The following is a 23,004-nucleotide window of genomic DNA, read 5'->3' on the forward strand; positions in this document are numbered from 1 at the left end:
CTATTTAGTTCTACTTGAGTCAAAATTCAATTGCAACTTCATGAATTAAACTCTTAAGAACAAAGCATCTCCCAAAATCTAGCCCTTAGGATGTTGATTTCCCTAGAGAGCTAGATAGCTTAGGAAATTCGGATGCAAATAACAGGAGTCTGAAGATGCACACCTAGAATTATGCCTGCCATTTTTCTAATATATAAACATAATTGAAAACTGTATGAATTAAAATACATTTTAACTCTAAAAGTATTAAACCACTGGTATTAGCATTTATGTTAGAAAGCCCAGTGTGAAGTGGCTAGAAAAGAGGAGATTGTTCTGTCAAAAAGACCACATGATTTCAGAATACAAAAGAAAACCAAACCTATTTTCCTCCAGACTGATAGTTCTAAGGTGATCAAATTTCTAAAATGAGATGTGCTCTGCCATATTTCATAGGGATGTGTAACAAAATAACCTGAGCTTTTCTGGTAGCTGCTGCAGGAAACTTTGAAGTTGAATAATACGTTCCAAATTTAAGTCCTCCAAATTTCAGATACGGAAGCTGACTTTCTTACAGTAACCAAAAATGGACAATTTCTTAAAGACACGTTAATTTTAGGTAATAAAGTAGCCAGAAAGCTATTACATTTTAAAGGATGCTGTCTTTTCTGTGTGACAAGACTTCTGTCATTTTCTAACCAGTACAACCCTCACCCTCAGCATCTATCCTCTGGGAAAGGGATTTTATAAGAAGGTTTTTTTTTTCCCTACTCAATTCAAAGAAAGTACAATGGTTTTACCATAGCGTGGCTTTATGCTTTGGGAAGCCCAGTCATACATAGATTTCCCACCATTCTGTAGTATCTGGTTTTTGTGTCTCAGAATAAGATTTACCTTATAATTGTGTATTTTCTTGTTGAAATTTCTTTTTATATTAATTTTTTTCAATGAACATATAATTATTATTAGAACATTTGATGTACAATGGTCAACTACTTGTTTTGATCACACAGTTACAAGTGATGCAATCTGTCTCTTTTTATGTGTTTTTTACTATGAGTCACATTTCTTGGCATGTTCCTTGCTCTGTAGTCTCATTTTACATGCTGCTATAAATATCTTCTGCCATGTGTGTTCATTCCTATCCACAGGAGTTTAGAAGATTTCACACCTTAGCAATATGTTCTGCACCGCCTTCTCAAAACTTATGCCTATGTGAGGCTTGGGTTGTATTGCAAATCCACTTACACGCCGTTCCAGAAAGTATGATGAATTTTGTAATATGTTCATCACTACACCCTATCCTATATTTCCACCCAGCTTTTCATCTTCTCCTCATGCCAAAGTGGAAGAAGCATTCCTGTTAACTTTCGATGGGAAATTTGTACATCTGCGCCCTGGAATCCAAGCCTTTTCACCTTCTCATGAGTTTTATCATTTTTGATAGTCCCCTTTTTCAAAAGCATCATTTCTTTCAGCAAAGACAATGCTGCTTATTTCCCATATAAAATAAAATAATTTGTTGAACCAACTTTTCTGATGACGTAAAATATTTTTTTTCTTTCTGTTGTTCATTCAGGAAAAGATATCAATCAATTGTCCTGACTCACAGTCTTTGTATCTTCACGTTCACTATACTCCTGAAGCCACTGTAATAAATCCTCAATCCTTTGGTATTTTTCTGATGATATTCTTGACAAGTTAGCTATTAATAATACTGCCTACCTTACCAAATCCAATTAACCCTCACTAACCTCAATCGATCTCTTAACAGAATTCACTAGAGTTGTTAGCTGCTTCCTTCCTGGTAAGCCATTTCTTGGCTGCCTGCCACTCACTCTGCCAGTTTGCCCTCTCTCTTTCGCTGTCACCATCTCTGAACAGATTAATCTAGAGTCAAGAGGTTGTATAGAGTCAGTAGGCCTACTCTACAGTCAATAGGTTGTATACTTTAGTGCTCAATCCTTTCTTTCTTTTGTCTTACAATTCTGTTCCAGGTAAGATTATACCATTCCCATTACCTTACATTTGTGCTGATACATTGTCTCCACGTTATATTTCCTGTTTAGAAAGGACAATTGAACTTTGTACCCATATTTGACTTTGGCTTTTTATTCCGCATGTGTATCTAATGGGCTTCAAAAGCATAATCATTAATTTTTCCTAAACTGTCTTTCCCTAACTTTTTTTATCCACCTCAGTAAAAGGGTCTGTCAATCAACTGATAGGTTAAACACACACATACAAATGGAGTCAATTGCGATTTAATTACTTTACTAATGCCACTTCAAGGAAAAGTCTATGAAATGTATTTTGTATATAACAGTATGTTACACACTTCTTTCCATTATCTTCTGTCTTTCCATCTTTGTCCAAGTTGACAAAGAATTTTTTTAATCAATGATTTTCAACTTTCTACAATCTATGATAAAAAGTAGCCACTGTCATTTTTCAGAACATAAATAAATCTGAGTAAATCAGTTCTTTTTTTTCCTTGAATTTGAAATTCTTCCCATTGCTTTCACAAAAGAGTAAAAAACTCTTTATCTTGTCCTGACACTTGAACATTCATGTCGTTCAGTCTGCATAGCCACATTGACATAGATTTGTTTTCTAACCAATTTGAACTTTTTCTTTAATCTGGACCTTTTTACCTTGGTTTTCTCTGTGTCATATGTTCTTCCCTAGCACTTTTCACATAATTAGTCCATTTCATCTTTCAGTTCTAGATAAAATATTACTTAAGCTTAGATTTGAAAAGAGAAAAAAGCATTAGAGGCTTTAGGAGAGAATAGAATATTTCTCTTCTTAAAAAGTTGTATAAGTAGTCTGAAGCTTTTCTAGAACATATAATTGTTTAATAGTATTTATTCACAGACACGTTAATCAGCTATTGCTAAATAACACGTAACTCCAAAACTCAGAGGTCTTAAAAAAAAAAGCTATGTCTAACTGTACTGTATGTGTCTGTGGATTAGCTGAGGGCTAGCTGAATTAGGATAGTTTTTGATGCCAGCTCTGTTTAATCTCTGAAACACTCAATCATGCATCTACACATTTACTAGATTGATCTACACTAGGTTGAGAACCTTAATTGGGACAACTTTGCCCATGTGTTTCCCTTCCTCATGCTAGGACAAGTTAATTAGTCCAAGCATGCTATTCTTATGGCAGTGGCATAGCCTACAAGGAAACATACAAAGTCTCATGAAACCTACACCCAGAAAGAAGACAGACATCATCACTTTCAGCTCATTTGATCGCAAAATAAGCTGAAATCTAACCCAATATGAGAGAATCCTGCAAAATTACATGAATTGAAGAGGGGAAAAAAATGTGTTCCCTATACTATCTTTATTTTTTTTATCTCATTCTTTGACTAAACAAGGGCTTAGTTGAACTGTGATAGAGGTACAGTGTTAACAATATAAATCTTTTGTTTTCATTTTATATATTTATCTTTAAACCTTAGCTACAATGAAATTTCAAGACAAATTCCTCTCTGACTTCTCCAAGGATTCAAATTTTTTTGGATAATAGCAATGAGAATTTTCATTGCAGGTTTAATTTTTTTTCATTAAATGTATTATAGGCTTCCAAGAGGTGAGTTCTTCTGTTCTTTCCTTCATTAATCACCGTGTTTCTATTATCTACTTTTCACAAAATTTGGTAAGATCTTATAAAATTATTTTTTGACTTCATAATTGAACTTAGAATTAAAGACTGACAGATAAGAATAATTGATATAAATTCTACAAAAATGTAAAGTTGTCATGTAAATCAAATATAGAATTAAAAAATATATTTGGATATTTTAATGTATTTGGATATAATCCTTCCCTTGGTTCAGTTGTATTTTCTTCATTATAGCATCAAGTAAAAAAAAATTCTTTTTTTCTCTAGATACTTCATCAACTACAATGCTGAAGATGACAGATTTTTCAACATTGATGCCAATACTGGAACCATTAAGACTACAAAGGTTCTTGACAGAGAAGAAACTCCATGGTACAATATCACAGTCACTGCTTCAGAAAATGGTAACTCTTTCATCTTTCACAGTAAAAGATGTCCCTTATACAAGAAGACATACTGAAATTTCCTTAAGAGCAGGGCCCTCACAATCTTTAATTTTGGTATCAGGATCTAGGAGAGTAAATAGAGGTATTAGATGTAATTTATCCTTATCAGATAGAGTGAATAAGTCTTATTTCTTCCTTCTTACTGTAACACTGGTATGGTGATGGAAAAATTGGTATCACAGAACACTTATGCTTCATCCTTGAGTTAAGGGCATTTGGTTCTCCTTCTAATTGTGAGATGTGCTTTTTCATTTGTTTTTGCTTTACTTAAGCTATCAATTCATTGGAAGAAGAGTACCTCATTTGTGTGGTAGTTTAGGAAAAAAGAAAGAAATAAAAATTTCAAATTACATACTGATTATTTTATCAATATAAAACCTCTGCTCAAGTTTCAAAAACACTTATAGAACTTACAGTAAAAAGATAATTCTTGGAATTTCAACAGCCAGGTCTAGGCTGTTTTCAAGTGAAGTACATGATCTAAAGCTGAGGGTGACTCTTGTTCTACCTCCACCCAGAGTATTGCATTGTGATAAACACCTAAGATCAGGAAACAACAAACATAGATATCAGTAATACTTTGGGAGTCATAAAGGTAAATATGACTGTGTTAAATGAAATTAGAATATAACTTTCAGAAAACTAATCCATTGTCATGACAATAAAGTTTTTTTTTTTTTTTAACACATTTGTAAGTAGACCAAATGTACCAATTATCCTCACTTTAAAACTGTATGCAGAAGTTATACATACATTTAGGAAATGTTTTGATTTATTCAAGAGAAAACTATGAATATATTAGAGATTAAGAATACTTCACATTTTGGCAGCGTGCAGGGGCTTGCACCTGTAATCCCAGCATTTTGGGAGGCCAAGGTGGGCGGATCACGAAGTCAGGAGTTCTAGACTAGCCTGGCCCACATGGTGAAAACCTGTCTCTACTAAAAATGCAAAAATTAGCCAGGTGGGTGGTGGTGGGTGCCTGTAATCCCAGTTACTTAGGAGGCTGAGGCAGGAGAATAGTTCGAACCCAGGAGTCAGAGGTTGCAGTGAGCCGAGATCATGCCACTGCACTCCAGCCTGGGTAACAGAGCAAGAATCTGTCTCAAAAAAACAAACAAAAATACTTCACATTTAAAAATAGTGCCACGTAAAATAAAATCATGTTCTGTTTTTCTTCCAGAGGGCCTAAAACATTAAAAATTTTAACAGATTCATTGATATATAGTTCACATAGCATAAAATGCACCCCTTTAAAGTGTATAACTCAATGGTTTCTATTCACAGAGTTGTACATCCATTACCACAACGAATTTCAGAACATTTGTATTACTCCAAAAAGAAATTCTGCATTGCTTAGTCATAATACGACACATTCTCTCACCTTAATTCAGGGAGTCATTAATCTACTTTCTGTCTCCATAAATTTGCCTGCTATATTATAAAAAGGTATCATATAATATGTAGTCCTTTGTGAAAGGTTTATGTCATTTAGCATCATGTGTTAAATGTTTATCCATATTATAGTATGTGTCATCGGTATTTCATTTTTTAATTTTATTTTATTTTATTTCATTTTTTTATTGTCAAAAGCTGTTCTAATGTATGGATATACCACATATTTATCCATTCTTTATTTGACAAAATTTCATCTGGTTTCCATTATTTTCCTAATATAATAATATTTTTAGGCATTTTTGTAAAAGTTGTTGTGGAAATGTTTTTATTTCTCTTGAGTATATGCCTTGAAGTGAAATTGCCAGTAACTCATATGATAACTCCATGTGTGATCACTGGATGAACTGCCAGATTGTTTTCCCAAGTGGATGCACTGTTTTACATTCCTGACAGCAATATGGTTTCCAGTTTCTTCAAATTTCCACCAGCATTTATTACTATCTGTCTTTTTATAGCCATTCTAGTGGGTAGGAGGTGGTATTGCACTGTGGTTTATGCATGCTTCTATTGCCCTTAGTTATGTCGCAATCATCAGGCTACTCCAGTCTTTTTACTTGGGTTTTGGTGTCTGCAAAATTAGTTCAAGTGGCTTCCATTTGGATTAGTTTTTCAACATAACATCTCTGTAAAAATAACCTTTCACTAATTACTTTTAAAGGGGTGTATAAAGAATCCATAAGTGAATTTATTTGTAATAATTTCTGTTTATTTTTATCTTCAAAATAGCCAGGCTAGTTTAGCAATTGTGAATCCTTAGTAGCAGAAGAACAAATGGTGGTTAAATAATAACAGCTGATTAAAAATCAATTAAGAAATAAAGGAATGAATGGAATTACATAGCCAAGAAAAAAATTATAATGCCGATATAATTTGATTGTGTCCTCACCCATATCTCATCATGAATTTTAGTTCGTATAATTCCCACATGTCACTGGAGGGACCCAATCGGATGTAATTGAATCACGGAAGTCGGTCTTTCCCATGCTGCTTTCATGACAGTGAATAAGCCTGAGGCGATCTGATGGATATATAAAGGGAATTTCTCCTGCACACACACTCTTTCTTGCCTGCCACTATGTAATATGTGATTTTCCTTCTCCTTTACCTTCGTTCATGATTGTGAGGCCTTCCCAGACATATGAAACTATAAGTCCATTAAACCACCCTCTTTATAAATTACTCAGTCTCAGGTATGTCTTTATAAGAAGTGTGAGAACAGACTAATACAGTAAATTGATACCTGTAGAGTGGGGTAGTGCTGTAAAGATGCTTGAAAATGTGGAAGTGACATTCGAACCGGGTAACATGCAGAGGTTGAAACAGTTTGGATGGCTCAGAAGAAGATAAGAAAATATGGGAAAGATTTTAACTTCCTAGAGACTTGGAAGTCTCAGAAGACAGGAAGATGTTGGAAAGTTTGGAACTTCCCAGACACGTGTTGAATGGCTTGGACCAAAATGATATAAACAATAAAGTCCAGGGGGGTGTGATCTCAGATGGAGATAAGGAATTTGTTGGGAACTGGAGCAAAGTTGACTCTTGTTGTGCTTTAGCAGAGACTAGCAGTTTTTGCCCCTGCCTGGAGGTCTGTGGAACTTTGAACTTGAGATTTGATTTGGAGTATCTGGTGAAAGAAATCTCTATACCGCAAAGAGTTCAAGAGGAAGCAGAGCATAAAAGGTTTGAAAATTTATAGCCTGATGATGAGGTAGAAAAGAAAAACCTATTTACTGGGGAGAAATTCAAGCCTGCTGAAGAAAGTGTAAGTAACAAGGAGCCAAATGTTGAACATCTGGACAATGGGAGGACATGTCTCCAGAACATCTCAGAGACCTTCACAGCTGACCCTCCCATCACAGACCCAGAGGCCTAGGAGAGAAATATTGTTGCATAGCCTGGGCCCAGGGCTCCACTGCTGTCTGCAGTCTAGGTACTTGATGCCCTGCATCCCAGTCCCACCAGCTGTGGCTAAAAGGGGCCAAGGTATGCTCAGGTAGTGACTTCAGAGGGTGCAAGCCCTAAGCCTTGGCAGCTTACACATGGGGTTGAGTCTGCGGGTACATAGAAGTCAGGAAATGAGGTTTGGGAATCTCCTCCTAGATTTCAGAGAATGTGTGGAAACCCATGGACATCCAGGCAGAAGTTTGCTTCAGGGTTGGGTCCTCATGGAGAACCTGTGCTAGAGCAGTACAGAAGGGAAATGTGGGGTGCAAACCCCCACACAGAATTTCCACTAGGGCACTTCCTAGTGGAGCTGTGAGAAGAGGGTCAATGTCCTCCAGAGCCCAGAATGCTAGATCCACGGACAGGTTGCACTGCATACCTGAAAAAGCCACAAAAACTCAATGCCAGCCATCAAAGCAGCTAGGAGGGGTCTTGTACCCTGCAGAGCCACAGGGGTGGACCTGCACAAGGCCGTAGGAGCCCACCTCTTGCATAAGCATAACCCAGATGTGAGACATGAAGTCAAAGGAGATCATTTGGAATTTTAAGGTTTGACTGCCCCGCTGGATTTCAGACTTGCATGGGGCCTGTAGCTCCTTCATTTTCGCCAATTTCTCCCATTTGAAATGGCTATGTTTACCTAATGCCTGTATCCCCACTGTGTTTAGAAAATAACTTATTTGCTTTTGATTTTCCAGGCTTATAGGCAGAAGGGACTTGCCTTGTCTCAGGTGAGACTTTGGACTGTAGACTTTTGTATGAATGCTGAAATGAGTTAAGACTTTGGCAGACTGTTGGGAAGGCGTGATTGGTTTTGAAATATTATGACAGGAGTTGTGGTGGGGGGGGCCAAGGGTGGAATGATATGGTTTAGCTGTGTCCCCACCCAAATTTCATCTTGAATTAAGCTCTCATGATTCCCACATGTTGTGGGAGGGGGCTGGTGGGAGGTAACTGAATCATGGAGTGTATCTTTTTCCCTGCTGTTCTGGTAATAGTGAATAAGCCTCATAAGATCTGATAATTTCATAAAGGGGAGTTCTACACAGTCTTTCTCTTGCCTGCTGCCATGTGAGATGTGACTTTGCTTCTCCTTTGCCTTCCGCCATGACTGGGAAGCCTCCCCAGCCTCAGTTAGGTCTTTATTAGCAGTGTGAGAACAGACTAATAGGGCATTAAGCTAATTCTTCAGAAAAGAGAATCAACTCCAGGAAGCATTTCAATCAGAAGCCATGCTTTACATTAGTTTTTATTCATTACCTCACTTCAAATAGAAAGTAATTTATGAATATATGTGAGTTCATGCATTCGTGAAAATTATGTTATTTGCAATCATCACCAAAATAAATGCCTGTTTTTACTGAGTAACATCCTAATTATATACTTACTTGGTTAGATATAGGTATATTTTTATTATGGGCTAATACTTCATATGGGGATTCATCTGTATCTACAAAGTAAAGCAGTACAGTAAATTGTAACTTTCTGAATTTTTAAGTGGTAATAAAACAACCTTGGAGAACACTTCAATGAGCATTACGAAAACATAATTTAATTCTAATCATCATAAACTGGTGTATAGAAAGAATGAGACTAGTAAAGATTTTATAGCCATGTTAGGAGACTGTATTTAGAAATGAAATGCATGCACTGATTGTTTGGCTTAGTTGCCTGTTAATGTCATCAGGAACACTTCCATGTACAATTGATTTGTCAAACTTAACCTCAACATCAACTGTGTTACCCTAATTTTTTCTGATGTAATCTGTTTAGGAAGGGTAGCTGTTCAAATTTAAAAAAATTTTTTTTAAAAATCTTCTTGGCACTTTGGGAGGCCAAGGTGGGCAGATCACGAGGTCAAGAGATCGAGACCATCCTGGCCAATATGGTGAAACCCGGCCCTACTAAATATACAAAAATTAGCTGGGCGTGGTGGCGTGTGCCTGTAGTCCCAGCTACTCTGGAGGCTGAGGCAGGAGAATTGCTTGAACCCGGGAGGTGGAGGTTGCAGTGAGCTGAGATTGTGCCACTGCACTCCAGCCTGGTGTCTGGTGACAGAGTGAGACCCTGTCTCAAAAAAAAAAAAAAATCTTCTTAATGTACAGTTTCTGAGGAGCCCGTTGTTTTATGAGATGATATTTAGTAGTGAATGTTTGTAAGTAGTGTTTTAGCCTACCTGGGGTTTATACTAGCCAGAGAAAGGTGCCTCCTCTGGGCAGGTGAGGCATTGCAGCATAATTTAGGAATGAATGAGGGTAAGGGGAAACCAGTGCTCCTTCTTCGTTGTGAGTAGGCCATGTTTCAGGGTCGTACAAGATATCAACATAAATATTCTGGTTCCTACATCTGTGCTTATTCTAATATGGCTCTCCAGGGAAGCTGATGTTTGTTGAGCTCAATCATTGGTCAGGTTATTTTAGCTCCCTAAGATTTATTTTGTTATTTATTTTTGAAATTCATATTATGATATAAATTGGCTTTTACAGTTGTAAAGATGGCATTGTGAGTATGATCAATTCAAGATGTTGTCTATGGTCAGGGACCTAGAAGGTGTTTTATTCTCATCATATATCACAATTTTGGGGGAAAAGTACTTTCTAAGTAAAGACCTATAGAATATTTCTGCTGTGGGTAATACAGTCTTCCCACTATGCAATGCATAATACAACTGTTTGGTAATTTGAATTATTTTCTGTTGTTCTATAACAGATTAATACTATGGTTTCTGTAGGTCAGAAGCCCAGGTTGGCTCGACTGAGTTCTCTACCGAAGGTCTCACAAGGCTGGGATCATGTGGCAGCTGGGATGGGCTCTTCTCCAATGGCTATGTGATTCTTACTGGATAATAAACTTTTCTTCAAACCTACATGCTGTCACTCAATTTTCACTTTATGCATCCCAGGTATAATACATATTATGCATATTTTTATCCTAACTCTTTGTTAGGACCTACAATAAATATACTGACTGCCTAGTAACCAAAACCAATCAGTCCTTTTTACTTTTATCATTCCCTCATTTGTTTATGACATTCGACTATATTCATCATTCTTTTACCTCTTAAAATTTTCTATATTTTAGCTACCATTTCAGTATTTTGGTATTGTGGAATTTATCATCTCTATTCTAAAGCATCTTTCAAATAACTCATGCAGAATATACTAATAAATGATACTTACTGGTCAGTGTGGTGTTGTAGACACTATGGATATTGAGAAGGTTATTTTGCCTTTGAGGCATTTGGATGTCATTCCTAAGACAAGGTAAGCAGATAATTGCATCATGGAAAATTACTGCAGCAACAGGATTTTCTAGGGATGAAAGATATTTTCGGGACTACAAAACTGGTTGATAGTTTAATCACTCTACGAGGATCAGCGAAGGTTTCGTAGAGGGGATAAGGCATGGATTCAGACATGAGGTGAAAGATGAGTAAAGGTTGCCTGCATTTATTCTCTTCTGATTCCTGTGCCTGAATTCATGTATTAGGATTCTCCAAAGAAACAGAGCAAGAGGGAGGGTGTGTGTGTGTGTGTGTGTGTGTGTGTTTGTGTGTCTGTGTAGTGTGTATGTGTAGTGTGTGCATGCTCTCAAAGTGTGTTCAGTGGGAACTTAATGAAGATCCTCAGACCTTAGCCCGGATCTAGTGAATCGGACACTCTGTGGCTGAGGCCCAGAAACCCTGGTTTTCAGGCCTTCCATGTGTTTCTAATTCATGCAAAGGCACCATTTAGGGACCATTGCCCTATGTGAATCTATTGTAAAGTTAAGGTTAAGGTTAAGGAACATTGTTTCTAACCACAATTTTATTTAACTCACAGCTCCATTTAGTTCTAATCCTATGACAAACACATGCACAGAGATACACACACGTTTCCTGATTGTCTAAGAAATAAACTACACATGTATGGATTTTCTTCACAAAACTCAGCCCCCCCCAAAAACAAAACAAAACAAAAACAAACAAACAAAAACACAGCCCTTTCTGTTTTTAGCTTAACCCTCTGAAAAATGTGTATTATGCTTTTAGTCATAGACCCCAAGCAGGCCAGGTTTTTTTCAACAATTTCATAATCCTTTCATCTTTCATTTTGCTCTGCTTTACAAAGTTATTTACTTGTAAGGACTATTTCAAATGTCACATCTGTAAGTTTTTTTGCGACATCTTAGACAAAAATCCACAGTTCTTTTCTTCCACAGTTAAACGTTGTAATTGTGCATTAAGTTTAGCACGTATCGCATTTCACTGTAGTATTTTTTCACCTCTATAGGTTTGTAACCATCTCAAGTTTAGAAACCAGGTTTAACTTAGCCTTGTGCATCATAGTATTGTCAAATAATTAGGGAAAGTCTTGGTATATAGAACATGGTTAGTACATTTTGTTAAACACATAAATAATACTTTATTGAGATAATACTTTATTGAAACGTTCAATGTGTCTGAAAGCTTCTGCTGTTATCAGAATTTACAAATGAAACAATAAAAGTTGCATATTGTATGCATTGCTTCAGCTCACTGTTTCACTTTTTCTTTATAAAGGTTGTATACATAACCATTGTCCACAAACCAATGTTTGTATCTTCTTATTCATTGACTCATTTATTTTTTCTCAACTCTCTTGGAAACATATGCAAAGATTAGAATCCACAAATTTTGATTGTAACCCAACTGTTAATGTCAGATGATACAAATGAAATTTAGACTTGGTGAGAGTATTCCTTGTTGCCTTTTAATTTGAAATTATTTTTTGTTAGCAGCTGTATCTAACAATATAAAAACCCATTACCTCAGAGTGAGTATTTTTAAGTCCCTGTAGCTTCTAAACATTATTTTGTTATTATCAGTGTGCTTATTTTGATGTGTGTAATTTGTCTTCCACAAATGTGTTTGTATTAGCAATTTCCCTTAGCACACAAAGAGATCCTACTTGGCACTTTTTCTTAGCACACAAAGGGAATAGCACAGAAAGAATTCGTTATTGCCTTAACCAATGGTCAAAAGTCATCAAAAAATACTTTTCAGAAATGCTGTGAACACATATATGTATCAATGCATTAGTTACCTATTGCCATGTAACAGATTACTTCATAATGTAATAACAGAAAACATCAATAGACAATAGTGTGTTATGCAGTTTCTTTGGGTCAGCAATAAAGGAACAGCTTACATGGGTGATTCAGTTTCAGAGGTATTCAAGAGGTTGCCACCAAGATTTTGATTAGGGCTGTAATCATTTCAAAATGTGACTGGGCCTGGGGGAAATGCTTCCTACATGTCTCACACAGCTAGCAAGTTGGGGCCGAGTTTTGGCAAAAAAAGTCAGTTTTTCTCGTCATGGACTCCTTCGTAGGATTGCTGAGTGTCTTCATTGTCATGGCAGCTGGCCAACTCAGAGTCAGTTATCCAAGAATGAGTGACCTGGAGGTAATCATCTTCTTTATTACCTAACCTCAGAAATTACACATTGTTACTTCTGCAATATTGTATGTAAATTGGCCAACCTTATTAAATATGGAAAACCATTATACAAGGATATGAATACCAGGATGGAGTAATTGGTGTCATCTTGGAGGTGGCTACATAATTTGTTAGAATGTTTTCATTTATATATAAAAAGCACACAAGTAAAAATATTTCAATTTGGTCTCAAATTTAAGAGAATTATTGGCTCATGTATTTGTAAAGTTCATAGGTAAATTAGGCTTTGAGTTTGCTTTAATCAAGTCTCTGTCTCCATTTCTCTCTGATTTTTTATTTTCTGATTTTTTTAATGTCATCTTTTTCCTTTGTGTTGTTATATTATAGTAACAAGTAACAAATACTATGTTAACTTGTAACATGGTAATAAGATGAGTCATGCCAAAGTTGGGGTTCATGCTTCCTCATTCACAACCTGGGAGACAGATTGTCATTTTACATAGCTGTTAAAAATGTTGCTGCTTTAGGTTATTTTTTGTATTAATCTCCTTTCACTGCCTTAAAACATTTATTTAATACATGAAACTTTCCTATAAGGGATAAATTACTGTGGCAAAATATAAGGCATATGGACATTGACTCATGACCGTCAGGGCTATATTTTTATTATTACTCATAGTTAGCTCCTTTCAAACTTTTTAGGTTCTACACAATAAGGAGTAATTTGTTGAGACAATCACAATAGCCACCACGTTTACTTAATATGCCAATACAGTTGATGCCTTATTAATTGCAAAATCCCAGTGTATCATGTTGTAAGACAATTAGAACAAGTTTCTTTATTCAAAAAAAAACTTCTAATTGCTCAATTTTATGCAACATTGCTAGATATTTATTTTATATGTTTCCTCTCTTTAAATTTCCAAAACCTCTCCCAGTTTCCTTACATGTATTTTATTAGATAACATTGATTCTCCAAAGACTTATAAAATAAGGACAATCAGAAAAGGATTTCCATATTCCTCTGCCATCTTATCTACCAACCTAGCCAGTGGATATTGATATCTATAAACATGGCTTCCTTCAGGTTCCGGAAATATACTGTCCATGCCAAGTCCATGACCACTCCTTCACATGACCTTATCCTGTTTTTGTCTGCTGTGAGACAATGTTCTATTTCATCCTTTTTCCGAATTCTCAAATTTCACTGTCTAATGCATGATTCCCTTTCCTCAAAAACATGCTTTATTTCCTATCTGTAAATAAAATTAATTCATACCAAGCAAACAAAACCTGAAAACATCTCTTGATCTAATATTGTCCTCCAGGTAAAACTATTATCTCATTCCTTTTACTGAAAAACTTTTTGAGATAATTTACTCTATTCACAGTTTGTACTTTCTTTTCCCCCATGCTGTTTTGTATCCACTCTAAAAGACTCCTGACTTCGCTACTTCAACACAATCATTCTCATCCTCCATATCACAAAATCCAATGCCTAATTCTCATTTCTCTACTCAGCAAAGCATCAACATTTGGTACGATTAACAGCTCTTTCAAGAAAAAGCCTCTTTCTTTGGCTTAAGGACATAATATCCCTTTGATTAACTCCATCTTTCATTGACTTCTTTCTGCATGTTGTATAGTTCATTCTCACTTCTCTATTTATTGAATTGTGGGGTACCAGTTTTTAGACTTCAAATGTATCTTGGGTTGTTGAAAAGGTGATTTCATTCATTCTTAAGGATTTAATAACTCTCAAGTTTTAATCTGCCGCTGTAATGGTATTCTTCCCCCTGAATTCCATAATAGCTGCTTTAATATCTCTTCCTGGAGGTCTAAAACTTGACATGGTGCAAGTAAATCTCTGTAAAATCTGATTTATCCCTCAATCTTCTGAGATGTCTTATCTGTCTTTGGAATGATGACTAGAGTCTTCCAATTGCTTATATAAAATGACCATGCAGTAATTTGTCTCGTCTCATATTCCACATCTAATCCATTGGAAACTTTATTCAGCTATACCTTTAAAAACTATTTATAAGTCAACCATTTCTTATCATTGGTCTCATTTCCAACCCCCGCTTTGAACAACCTCCACCCCTTACCTGGGTATTTTAATAGGTTTCTTTGAGTCTTAACCTTAGCTTCCTTTGGACACTTTAGGTTCTAACTTTAGGCTTCTTTAACCTGCTATTCAGCTAGCTGTCATAATGTGCCTTTTAAATCATGAGTGATACCACATACTGCTAAGTCAAATCAAATAGTACAAAATAAATGAAAATATAACACTTATAATGAATGAACCAAGATACAAACACACACACTCACACATATACAAATATTGTCTCAACAAAAGGTTAAAGATAAGGAATATCTTCTGTTTTTACATTAGTTCTAGGTAGAGAAAATGAAAATATAAAAACGTTAATCATCAGAAATTATGTCTAAGGCCCTTCTTAACTATCACTTCAAATCATCTGGGTGTCAACAACCCAGTGACAAGCATAAATGAGAAATATTTTCTTTTTTTTTTTTTTTGAGACTGAGTTTTCGCTCTTGTTACCCAGGCTGGACTGCAATGGCGCGATCTCGGCTCACTGCAACCTCCGCCTCCTGGGTTCAGGTAATTCTCCTGCCTCAGCCTCTTGAGTAGCTGGGATTACAGGCACGCACCACCATGCCCAGCTAATTTTTTGTATTTTTAGTAGAGACGGGGTTTCACCATGTTGACCAGGATGGCCTCGATCTCTTGACCTCGTGATCCACCCGCCTCGGCCTCCCAAAATGCTGGGATTACAGGCTTGAGCCACCGTGCCCGGCCGAAATATTTTCAATAATTTATAATATTTAGTATTTCAAGAGAAGCAATACATTGATAAAGTTGTGTTGTTATCAGAAGTTCATTGAAAAAAAGTTTGTTAGTATGATGCATTAGAAAAATTTTGTCAAAGGAAAGTATAAGATTTTTTTTTTAAATGGCAGAAAAAAAGAGATACACTGGCTACAAATTTAATGCCTCAGAATACATCACTCTTTGTTAACAAGTCAAATTTCATGGGGAGCGATTTACCTGGTAAAATTACCATTTTTACATGTAAAGTATAATGAATTTTGCAGAGGCATCTAGTCACTTACCATAACCATCCACAAAAGTTAAATTTGAAGTGATTTCTCTTCCCTCAACTGCAAGTCCTGGAAACTACCTACAGTTTTGCCTTTTTCAAGTGTAATGAGAATTACACGTAGAGGCTGTGGACTCCTTTGAGTCATTCTTTTCAGGTAGCTTATGTGTTAGGTACTTGTTCACGCCTCTGTATCCATAGGTACTTATGAATTATCACCCCCTTGTATACATACATGAACCATTCTTTTTGTAAATTTACAAGACAGTTGATAGAATGATGTCTTGTTTCCAGTTTTTAACTGTCCTGAATAAAACTGCCATTAGTATTTTCAATCTTTTTTTTTTTTTTTTTTTTTTTTTGAGATGGAGTCTCACCCTGTCACCCAGGCTGGAGTGCAATGACATGATCTCGGCTCACTGCAACCTCCACCTTCCAGGTTCAATTGATTCTCCTGCCTCAGCCTTCCAAGTAGCTGGTATTACAGCCATCCATCATGACACCCAGCTAATTTTTGTATTTCTTTAGTAGAGATGGGGTTTCACCATGTTGGCCAGACTGGTCTTGAACTCCTGACCTCAGGTCATCCACCCACATCGGCCTCTCAAAGTGCTGGGATTACAGGCATGAGTCACCATGCCCAGTTCAATTTGTGTGAGTGTGTTTGTGTGAGAAAACATACATTTTAACTTGTCTTGGATAAATAGCTAGGTGCAGGGTTGTTAAACAAAATATCATGTTTGAGTTTATGAAAACATGCCAAATTTCTTTCCAAAGTGACTATACAACTTTGCATTATCATCAGCAGTTGCTTCACGTCCTTCACATATGTTGCCAGGGTATTTTTTCCCCTCATTCTAATAAGTATGTAATGACATCTTATTGTTTTTATTTGCATTTCACCACAGAGAAGTGATGTTGAAAATATTTTCATGTGCCATCTGTCTTTTCTTCTTTGGTGGATTTTCTGTTCAGGATTTTGCAAAATTCTGTGAAGTTGTCTAGATTTTTATTGTTGTAGTTTGAAGTTTTCACATATGTGGATATCTGAGTTAATCAGATGTTCATTTTTTGAATATATTCATATATTTGTGTCTTACCTTTTTATTTTAATAAATACTGTATTTAAAGAGTTTTTCAAATAATATTTTCTTGAAAATTACTATTTATTGTCTTTTTTTATGTTTTGTGTGTGTGTGTGTGTTTCTAATAATTCTTTGCCAAACACAAGGTAAAAAAAATTTCCTTTATTAGTTTTATATATTTAAACTTTGAGGTTTTCTATTTAGATCTATGGCTTCTTTTAGGCCCTATCTTATACACAATGAGTGGTAAGGGTCAAGATTAATTTTCTTTAATATGAATTTACAATGGCTCCACCATTTGTCTAAATGCTACCATTTTCTCAATAATTGTTGTGGCTACTTTGTCCAGAAACACTTGAGCATTTACCTATTTATCAATTTCTAAACTCTCGTTGGTACCACTGACAATGTGCATACTAATCCTACAGTGTTATGATTACTACAGTTTTATAATGACACAAAATCAGATAGTGTGAGTTCTCCCACATTTTTCTTCTCTCATTTTGAAATAGTATGGGTTATTTTACAACACTTTATATTGCATAAAACTTTTAGAATCAGCTTATCAAATAATTCAGCAATGTTGGATTTTTGATTGGTATCACATTGAAACTAATTTTCCATTTGGGAGAATGGATACCTCAATGAACATTATTGAACATTTTATCCATGAATAAACACAGTGTATGTTTCCAGTTATCTAGGTCTTTTAAACATTTCTCATAGCAATATATGTAGAATTCAGCATACAAATATTTCACATATTTGTTTTCATGTTTATTCCTGTTACATAAATTAGATATTAAAATCTTTATTTTCATTCTTATAGAAATACATATAAATACTGAAATTATATCCTGTGATACTGCTAAACTGTTTTAATAATTCTTATAGTTTTTTTGTACATTATATGATATTTTCTTCATAGATAATCATTCTGGCTCTGAAAGAAGATAAATTTGTTTTTCATTTTACCAATTTACATAACTTTTACCTCTTTTACTACTTACTTTAACCCTAAAGATAGTATTCAGGAGAATTTCTGAGAGCATGTATCTTTACCTTTCTGTTTATTTCTGATTGATTGAGATAAAGCATTCAATATTCCTTGATAATGGTGATCGTAGTTATAGGTTTTTAGTGAATAGACTTATTCAGGTTGAGAAAGTCCCTTCTATTTGTAATGTGCTAAGTGTTCTTTATTTCTTGTTAAACAAGTCGTATTGGTTAACTTTTATTTTGTGTATACTGAATGTGTGCAGTGAATTATATTCACTGACCTTTAAATGTTAAACAATCAGTCTTCTCTTCCTAGGATATCCCTCACCTGGTCATAATGAATGTATTATCAAAGCCCAAGAAAGTCCTGGGGTTATGCTTTTGTAGCTCTCTTCTCCCAGAAAGTATTCCTCACATTATCTATTTTCCACTTTATATATTTTATTCCATTTTAGTCCCTTGCGATGGCAGGCCAATTTTAATCAGTTGCTCTTTCCTAACCAGAGTAGATTTTTCTTTAGCTTTATTTCCAAACCAGTCAAACTTCTTATTAGGTAATTTATTTAAATATTAAACAAAATAATGGGATATATGCACATAATGGATTCAGAATTTGTGTAATGTACTTTAAGTTCAAAGTTTCCTATGACTTATTAAAAGTGATTTGCTAAAATTATGTTGCAATTAAGGAGAACAATTAGGCAATTATAAAATCTCTGGTAATTTTGTAGAGTCAGAAGTGTTGCTACACTTAATATCTTGAAAGAATCTTCAAGTTCTTCCTTCACTTAGAATCAATCAGTGTTGGACTTCATAAATAACTTCATAAATTACTCAATGTGTGTTATCTTTACAAGAATGGTGGCCTTAACCCTGAACAGCAACAGATCTGTTCTCAGAGTTACGGCCATACTCCTACCTTGAGAGCTTGCAGTTTGGTGAATAATTATGCATTCCAGTATTTTCGTACAAACATTTAAAATATATATGGATCATTATTTTTATTAATTCTTTTACATAGTAGCTGTTTTGCTTTAATTAACATTATTATTTTCTGATGTTAATGCTATCTGATAAGAAAATTTTTATTATAATTAGCTGGCACACCTAGAAAAAGAAAGAATAAACTTATAATCTACTTTGTTAGTAAAGTTCTTTTTTTTTTTTGAGACAGAGTCTCGCTCTTGTTACCCAGGCTGGAGTGCAATGGCGTGATCTTGGCTCACCGCAACCTCTGTCTCCTGGGTTCAGGCAATTCTCCTGCCTCAGCCTCCTGAGTAGCTGGGATTACAGGCACGTGCCACCATGCCCAGCTAATTGTTAGTAAAGTTCTAAACAGCATTAAAAACATGATTGTAATTACAAGTGCAAAAGACAGCATAAGAGTGGATCACAAGATAAATCCTGTATAATCTACAAAGATGAAACATAGAAATGTTCACAGCCATTATAGATGAATAGGCAAAGATTAAAAAATTATTATAAAAAGTAGAAAACAAATGTTATATTTGTTCAATTCTCTTGTATAATTGAGTGGGCCAGTTGTGACATTTTTACAAGAATAGAATACATACTTTTCATTTATTTTATAATCAACAAAATTCCTTACATCATCTCAATGTAATTACTTTCAAGTAGAGATAAATAACTTTGATTTTATACTTCTGATTAATGGAACAAAGTGTTCATTCCCAACAGGAACGGCGCAGCTTACGTTTTAAAGCTTCCAACTCATGTTGCTCTCAGGCAATAATATTAATGATGTATAAGGAATTATTGGAGGACTTATAGGCAACTGGAACAACACAATGTCTTGAAAAAAGTCAAGATTCATTTTAAGTAATTCACTTCCATCTAGAATGTGTATGATAGCCATGTAATTAATGAGATCACTGATCATAAACTGACAACAGTTGAATAAATATATGGGACAAATTTTGTATAATGTGTTTCTATATGCTTTGTAATTTTTGAAATATTTCTACACATATGTTATGCTCCTTTACTATGAAATAAGAGACCTAAAACAGTTAGAGTTGGTTTCACTTTCTATCACATAAAATCCCCAGAATTCTCTATTTTAAAACTTTTTAAGTGACTATAGTAAAGAGATATTTAAGGAATAATTTATTATATAGGATATACATATCAATTACAGGTCAATTAAAGCAAATTATTTTGAATATATTATGTGATGTGTTTTTAAACTAATATTTAAATAATATACAAAGAAATAAAGAGGAAAGAGGTATATTAGTGGCACCAGAATGTACCAGGCATTGTTAGAGCTTTGCATGTAAATTATTGTTTAAATAGATTTAATAATATTATAAAGCAGTTTATAATATGTATTAATTGATTTTTTTCCTAAAACTTTTTCTACCTAAAACTTAAATATGACTTTCAAATACAAGATTTTAAAATGGAAAAACTGCTCTCATTTCAAATCAAATAAATGCACTTAAGCAGAAAGTTTAAGTTTTCATTTGAGCACCTGTTTGCAAAGCTTATTTTTATATATTCATTAAAGAAAATAATCCAAACATATTTGTTAACAAACAAAACATTTACCAAACATGTTAAAATGTTCCAGCATCAGCCCACAGTAAGTATACTAAAGAGTGAGGATAATTTTAGTTATAAATTTCCCTATAAGAAAATCATTTTATATAAATTAAATCAGAGAGATCAAAAATATAATTTATAAGCCATCTTTATTCTCATGGATATTTATGAAACTTAGACAGCTATAAATATGATTATTTAAATTCATATTCCCTGTAAATTGTTATTACAGCAGTAGATAAGGCTTTTCATTTTAAGTGAATTTTCATAAAAAAAGCAATAAAAGCATATTTTTAGAAAAATAAACTGCAAAATAATAGGAAATATACTAACCTATTTATGTATCTGACAAATATATTTAATGCTAATTTTAGAATATGAATAATCAGATTAGAAATCTACCAAATTCCCTAGTAGGCATATACTAATAAATATGTTTTAGATTGTTGAGGCAACACATATTTAAATAATAATGGCTTTGGGCTAAAAGTAAATTAAACATTTAAGTTATTAAATTTGAGAAAAAAACAGTATTTATTTTTTCCATTCAATGTTGATAGTGGGAAATCTGGAAGAATGGCATATTTTGTTGTTCTGTGTTCTCTAGAACCTATCATAGTGCTGCACACGTATCGGTCTTTCCAGAAGTAATCACTGGATAAAATTTATTGTTTCTCAAGTTATAAAAGATACTCTAAATATTGTAGTATACAGCTTGCCCTTGCAGTGAATAACAATTCCTCTGTATCACTGCTTCTAGAGGGGGCACTCTGATGATGTGAGTCCCTGTTGTATTAATGTTGTATAAAGCACAGATGATTTTTATATAGCATAGTTTGTGTTGGAAATTACATGCATGTATTTCGGCTTTGTTTCTGTTTCAATATTCAGAAACAATTAAGATGTACATTCTGCTGTTTCCCAGGCTCAATATTATAAAGTTGACATAGCTACCATAATTGTCTCTCAAAAACACAACCTGGCAAGTCAAATAAATCTTATTATAGGCATAAAGATGAAATAATTAAGGCACATCAATAAATTGCAAATTACTTATCAAAGCTCTTGCTCCTGAAGAGTACTGAGAATAGAATTTATATTTAAGTTTGTATTATTTCAACATATTTTATTTACCCTCCTGTCAAAAGAGTATGAGAATTGTTTTCTAGAAATGAAGCACAAATTAAAAATAATAATAACAATAATAGAAATAGTGTTTTAAGACCTTAGGGAATGATTCAATTTTAGCTTTAGCGAAATGTTTGTAAATCCCATGAATACATCGTATAGATAGAGTGATTGACATTGAAAGGGTAAAATATTAACCCAAGGACATGAGAAATAATATATAGACACCCATGGGTACTTTTCTATTCACAAATATAGAAATATCTAATAACACAAAACACCAGAATGTTCACAAGAAGGCTACAAGTGGCTATAAAACTATAGTGAGTTTTCAGCCCTGATTGATATCGCAGCCACAATTTTATACATCATCCTACTTTTAGTAACAGACAGCAGTATTGAATTTGCACCAGAAATTACATTAAACTTATTCTAACATTTTGTTTTTCATAACTCCTATGGTTGCCCCTGATTGGGCAGGCAGTATCATGAGTTACATGATCAATAAGATAAGATTAAATTTGGTCTCCTACAGGACACAGAATGGTAGTAGGTCTACGGAAAATACTGATATTTGCCTGATCCCAAATGCTATGCTTTTTAATCATTGTTGCAGAATAGTGATTGTATATTAAGAATGTAAAATCATATCAGGTCATAATGAAAAGAGTCTACTTTGAAGTAGAAGGATTTAGTTCCCTGTGCCTAAGTGTGGAATGAGTGAAAAGATCTTCCAGTTCCAGGGGAAAGCTGCGACAAAGCAGAGGTAGGAGAGTGAGAGGTGACAGCAGGTTAACAGTCAACTGTTTACTTGTTCTTTTATTCAAATTCCTCCTCAGGCTGCAGTTTTTCCAGAATCCTTTCCTATAAAACAGAGTTTCTTACTTCACTGGAGTTGCATTTAATCCTGCCTTCTCTGAAAAGAACAGAGTTATTTACTCAGGAAAAAGTAAAGTTGATGATACCTATGACTGGAGCTTACAAAATTATTCTTACCCCAGATTTTTAAAACAGATTGCTTTTGTCTGCTTAAAATTGGGAGATATTGGAATACATAAGAAAATCATTTATGATATTTAGACAAGGAAAAAATGTGTGTGTGTGTGTGTGTGGATATATACATATATATATATATATATATATATAGAGATATATATATATATATGTGTGTATATATATATATATATATATATAGTTAATAGAAAAAAGAGAAGTAGAAA

The 23,004-nt window shown here is 34.4% G+C and overlaps 1 protein-coding gene across 7 annotated transcripts in view; it reads left to right on the forward strand.

Annotated features, from left to right (window-relative positions):
- CDH18 (cadherin 18) overlaps positions 1-23,004 on the forward strand; it is a 1,107,073-nt gene that overhangs the window by 1,034,360 nt on the left and 49,709 nt on the right. For all 7 annotated transcript variants that reach the window (XM_032279054.1, XM_032279056.1, XM_032279053.1 and 4 more), the window contains one exon: positions 3,883-4,019. In XM_032279054.1, coding sequence (XP_032134945.1) covers positions 3,883-4,019 — 137 coding nt within the window. The remainder of the gene's footprint in view (positions 1-3,882; positions 4,020-23,004) is intronic.

The sequence above is a fragment of the Sapajus apella genome, unplaced genomic scaffold (genome assembly GCF_009761245.1).
Source record: "Sapajus apella isolate SASKATOON/1434 unplaced genomic scaffold, GSC_monkey_1.0 scaffold11, whole genome shotgun sequence".
Taxonomy (NCBI): domain Eukaryota; kingdom Metazoa; phylum Chordata; class Mammalia; order Primates; family Cebidae; genus Sapajus; species Sapajus apella.